Raw genomic sequence first — 5,581 nt, 5'->3', positions numbered from 1 at the left:
CTTATGCCTAAAATAACAATCTGCCGTCCTTCTGAGGATATCTGATACTGTTTTCATATTTAGGAAAATTTTACAATTTCACTTTTAAATGTATACAGGCCAGAATACTACTACTATATTACCTTAATTAAATCTGTAATCCTGCCACACATCCCTTGCTTTTTAGTGATTAACTGATTCCCTCTTGAAGAGGGGAGGGCAGGAATCTTACAGTCTCATGTCACTTACAATGGCTGGCACATGGCTGATACTCAGAAATATTTGTTGAATGAGTGGTTAACATTATTATAACTCCCTGTTTTGATGTCCCCAAATTTAGCCTATTTGTTTCTTAGTAAACATATATCATACACATAACCTTTATTTAAAACAAATAACAGAAGAAGTTCACTTTAAATAATCAGGTATTCCATATATTCAAGTGAATATGTTTTATTAAATGCATACTAATATCTTTCTATAGTATGTGAGTATACATAATAAATTAAAATGTATATATTTATTAAATATAGATAGATATAATACCAGAACATGATTATTTCAGATGAGAAATCAAAATAAACCCATTTTTAAGTATCTTTTGGTCACTCCAAATTTGATATTGCTCATAAAAAAATACACTAATTTTCCCTGGGGAAAAAAAATTAATTCCATAGCAATGCAGTTAAGGGACATGTTTTATTTCATAGCTTTCTGCAAGCAAAATTGCTCTGATACAAAATGAGTTCAATGATACAGGTGCTACTGTCCACTCAAGCAAAAGAAAACCTCACATGTATATGAATGCACTTTATACTTATATTCTTACAGTATAATAGGTCTAATATCCAGGATGCCTCTGGCCTCACTGAAAGCAATGGCACAGAAATGCTGCAAGGTACTTGAATATCATAGTACTGGCAAGTGCTTGAAGTAACTTCCTGTGAGTTCTCTGTCAGATACTGCAAAGACTGTGTGTGGGTGTGTTTGTCTTTCTGTCTTCCATCTTTTGGGTTACATTTAAATCATCTCAAAAAATATCCCCTGCATGTATCATTCAGCTTCTCAGAGTTTCCATAAAAACAGGAAAATGTCATGAGGTATCCTTAACGTCAGGGATTGATGTAGTGCTGCGGCTGTCAGAGAGGATGTAGACTTACCTGTAGGTACAGTAACTGAGTTTAGTGTGTGCCCTGCACGTTAAATAGTGCAGAAATGTTAGTTCATGTTAAACTTTTCCTCCTCACATATGATGTGATTTTAACCCCAGAATATCTGACAAAAACATTATACAGATAAAATAAAAAGACAAATACACAAATAAGGCCATCTGCAGAATTTTAAACTCGCCTCTTGCAATAATTCACAAGAATTTCTACACCATATTTTACATCGTTCAAACTTAAATAATAAATGCTCAAGGAAGGGCCTTGGTAGAACCAATTGCACTATCTCTTTGAGGACTTGTCCAATTTGCTGGCAGGTGATTTCCTCTGGGGTGTGGGGATTTTTGAAGGCTTGGCTGTGGATGGCCGAGAACCTGCTCGGGGTGTAGGCCTGTGTGTCTGGGGGACAGTTTCCACATCTGAGCACACGGACTGGATTTCTGAAATGTCAAAGTCTGATGCATCACTGCCTCGGCGGCTGCTGGCCCTGCTGCCTGCTTTGCTTCCAGCTCGACTTCCTGGTCGGCTGGGAGTCTTCTTGGAATCTGAGGAAAGAAGGTAGAGACAGCTCACCCTTATTTTTGGGTCCATCTGCAGCCAATTTTTGAAACCCGATGCCACCTTTAATCTTAACTTTTTTCCCTGGTGTGTAGTAGGCACTCAGAAAACACTTTTGGATTCACGGCCTTTCCCTATTACACAAGGGTATGATGCAGGCTTACTCTAAGTAGACATAATATAGAAAAGCCTAGATTTCTATCTAAAAGGTAAGTTTCAGCTTCCCCTACTTAAAACAGGATTCCATTTATTGCAAACAGACTTTAAGATTGTGCTTTCTAAAGTTTAAATTATGTATCCAGGGATGTGTGTGATGCAAACATAGAACAAACAAGTCAGGCTTAAGTCTTGCCCAAGAATAGGTAACTCCAAGAATATAGGAATTCAACAGAGGAGACTGGAAACTTTAAAGAGGCGTCTTGCTTGCTGAGCTCAGAACCCAGAGATTAGTAGGTTTGCTATTTTGTGAAGCAATGTGAGATATACTGGCGTGAGGTTCAGTGTGGCTGGGTTTTTCCAACCACCCCAAAACAGGGCCCTCTGCAATCTCTGAGCTGGTAGAAGAGCCAAGACCTTTCAGTTTGAAGGGGTAGAATACCACTGTATATTTTCTTCTGCTCTACAGTAATTCTTTCATCTTTCTTGGACACTTTTAGATACTTGTGCCCATGACTCACTTTATCCCTGACTTTTGGAGGACCAGGGCTACATATCATTTTAAGACCCCCTCAGGGTCAATTTGTAATTTCTTCCCCAATGAGGAGGAAAAGGGACTTTAATCCTCAGATGACCATGCTGCAAAAGCCATTAAGAAAAGAAAGGCACCACACTCACCAGCAAATTGTGTTCGGACTCTGGCAGCTGCAGTTGTTATCAAGCCACTGTCCTCCCCAGAGTGGAAGCCTTTCCCTGATAAATATCCTGGAAGTCGAAGCTTGCTTCCTTGTATTGGCGTTCCCTGTATGGAACCAGCGACAAGACATTTCAAAATACTGCTCCTGCACCGTGATATTCCACTGACACCACTTCTTTACACACGGGTGGAAACTCTCTACTATTCCTCTTTAGGAGGTGGAGGGGGAGAAGCTCTTCAATTAAATAAGGCATGGGGTTCTCACTTAATTTTCTCTTCTAATTTCTTATTCTTTCTCAGAATTCAAAAGCAACATTCTAAACAATATGAATTCATGATTGAAGAGAAAACAAAATGGAGACCCCCAACTAAGCATAAAAGTGACGGCAAGGAGAAAAAGACAAATTAAATGGTGAGTGTGTTAGTATCTTTCAGACTGCCAGTGAATGTTACAGAGGTAATGGTGTATTGCTAAAAAGATGGTGACTCCATGCGTAGAGGGGGCAAGGAGCAGAGAAAAGCTGTGCCTGGATATGCTGCTGCCTCCATTGCTTTCATGGAGCTAGGCAGAGACAGAGACAGAATGATAAGTAAATACATAATGGATACAGACATCATTTAAATAAACTTAAACTGCAAAAGAAAAAAAGTGATTTTAAATAACTTGCTATCATATCGCTTCACTTCCTGCCTCTATCACTTCTACAGTCTTTATAGACAAAGTATTAGGCAACATTTGGAGAATTTTTTTTTTTTACAATCTTTATATGAGTTTGTAGAGAATGTCTAAAACAATCATAACTATGAGATTTTATTACACAATCATTGCACTTTTTCCAGATCACTACAACATTTAAAAAATTCTCCTAAAGTTAAAAAAAAAAAAAAAAAAAAAGGTATCTTGAGGAATACAAGGAATGTAATATAATATTCCTCGATGAACACACAGCCAGAGAACTATTTGGAGGAAATGCATCGAAACAAATTACATGTATATTTTTAAACAACTGATTTTCCCTTTATTAGCTTAAAATGTTATAACCATCTGATACATGAGTTACTTTTATTAAATCACTTATCTACATATGTGTATACTACTCATATACTTAAGTGTAGTATTTATATGTGATTTGTACACACAGAATGCTCAAGTTTTCAAAATACTTTTACACACATAACCACAATTAATCCTCACACTCACTTAATCATAACCTTGAAAATGTGAAAGATTAGAGCCTGAGGAGGGACATGATTTGCCCAAGATCTGACAATGCTGATCTAGCAAAATTCCTAACTTAAACAGAATCTCAACAACACGAGGGAGTGAGAACCCACAAATTATGAAACATATCACTCAAGGTGTCAGAATTCATAACCGTGAAAGACCACAGTCATTCTTCTCAGAATGCCTTCTTGATTGCTTCGATTTTATTTCACAGTCCCTCCCATAGAAACATGTTGTTTTTTGGGTGTTTTTTGTTTCATCAGGTTATTTGAAATGAAACACAGTTTTTCACTAGTCAAAATAACTACTCAGACTTTAATTTGAGAGAGTATCCACTTAAAAAAATTTTTGAACACAGCATCATAGCCTTCAATATTTAAAGCAAATGTTAGTATGTCCCTTAAGGTTGCTTGAACCTTTCTCAGTTTTTTCCTACAATAGATCCATAATAATTGACAGACATCTCTAGAGGTAATATATAATACTAACATTGCCCACTTGGTGGGAAGGGGTGGAAATGAGGGGCTTGGGGAAATGAAGAGGAAGAAATGAGGAAATGCTAAAGAATGGGTTGTTTTTGTTCCAATTCTCCTACTTATCAGCAATGAGATTTCCATGGAGTCATGAAGGTAACACATTTTTTTCTCTGTCTGCCACTTATTATTAACGTGAGGATTAAGGAAGAGACAAGAAAGTGTTTTGAAAGGCATAAGGGGGCTTTTAAAAGTTATTATATTACTTCTATTTGAGGATCCTGGCCTTTAAGTTACGTCCTTTATAATTAAGGTGAAATACCTTCTTCAATTTCAAGAAAAGGTATTTAGGGATTTTTTCCCATTAATTATTGGATTCTAATAAAATATCTGATTATTTTGTGCCTATGTCTGTTGTTTTACAGTGAAGTTTCTTAAAAAGATATATGGTTGATTTTCAATTGAATGTAAATGACCTCATACATGAGTTATCTTGGCAAATTTTATATCACCTAAATATCTTCTCCCCATAAATCATGCCATATTAAAAAGTTAGAGCATGCTTAGTTATTAAAATCTTAAAAAAACCATACATTTATTACCTGTTGAAAATGAAAGATAACTTTCTGCACACCTAAGCCTCCCTCTGACCCCCTGCACTGATACTGAGAGCTTACGACACACCTGCCCCAAGTTTTGGGGCAGGTATAAATGTAACAGACATTCAGAAGGACCATGCCCACAGTGAACATTCAGTAAACATTCTTTTCAGTGATTCTCTTGCAAATGATACTGCCTTTTACTCCCATCTGAAGGGAATGCGTTGCACTTCTTGCCCACATTATATCTAGTATATTTAGTAGCTTTAAAAGAAATTTTACTTAAGTCTGGATATAATCTACTATATTTTACTCTCCCAAGAGATAAAAGTGGAACTAAGTATGAATGAGAACTGACACTGTTTAAATTGCTGCAGACGATCTTTTCTGTTAACCCCTTACTCTCACATCTTCCAAGAACTGCTGGGTTGAAACTTATTTTATAGAAGTGTATAAAAAGACATAGGATTGTCAAAGTACATATATTAAGGGAGTGGTGAAGCAATGTTAGTGGGTGATAGTTTCAGTTAAAGGAGACTGTTAAGACTGGACTCTGGGGCCTTACGATACCTCTGCAGATGGCACGGGAAAGTCTGAGCACTCTGCTGCTTTACAAGGAGTTGACATTTTGCTGTTTGTCAACCATGGTTTACCATAATTGCGTGTTAAAGGATGGAGAATCTGTATGGAACAATGGCAAATCAAATGAAAAGGATAGCAGACAAAAA

General features: G+C 36.8%; 1 protein-coding gene across 1 annotated transcript in view; it reads right to left on the bottom strand.

The window, feature by feature from the left end:
- Positions 1-416: 416 nt before the first annotated feature.
- Positions 417-5,581, bottom strand: part of DST (dystonin) — a 387,485-nt gene continuing 382,320 nt past the window's right edge. Inside the window, 3 exon segments of the mRNA XM_017893233.1 lie at positions 417-1,690; positions 2,538-2,661; positions 5,424-5,534. Of these exon segments, the coding sequence (XP_017748722.1) occupies positions 1,428-1,690; positions 2,538-2,661; positions 5,424-5,534 (498 nt within the window). The 3' untranslated portion in view covers positions 417-1,427.

This window comes from Rhinopithecus bieti, unplaced genomic scaffold, assembly GCF_001698545.2.
Source record: "Rhinopithecus bieti isolate Rb0 unplaced genomic scaffold, ASM169854v2 scaffold_23303, whole genome shotgun sequence".
NCBI classification, from domain to species: domain Eukaryota; kingdom Metazoa; phylum Chordata; class Mammalia; order Primates; family Cercopithecidae; genus Rhinopithecus; species Rhinopithecus bieti.
This window is presented reverse-complemented; position numbering and strand designations above follow the sequence as displayed.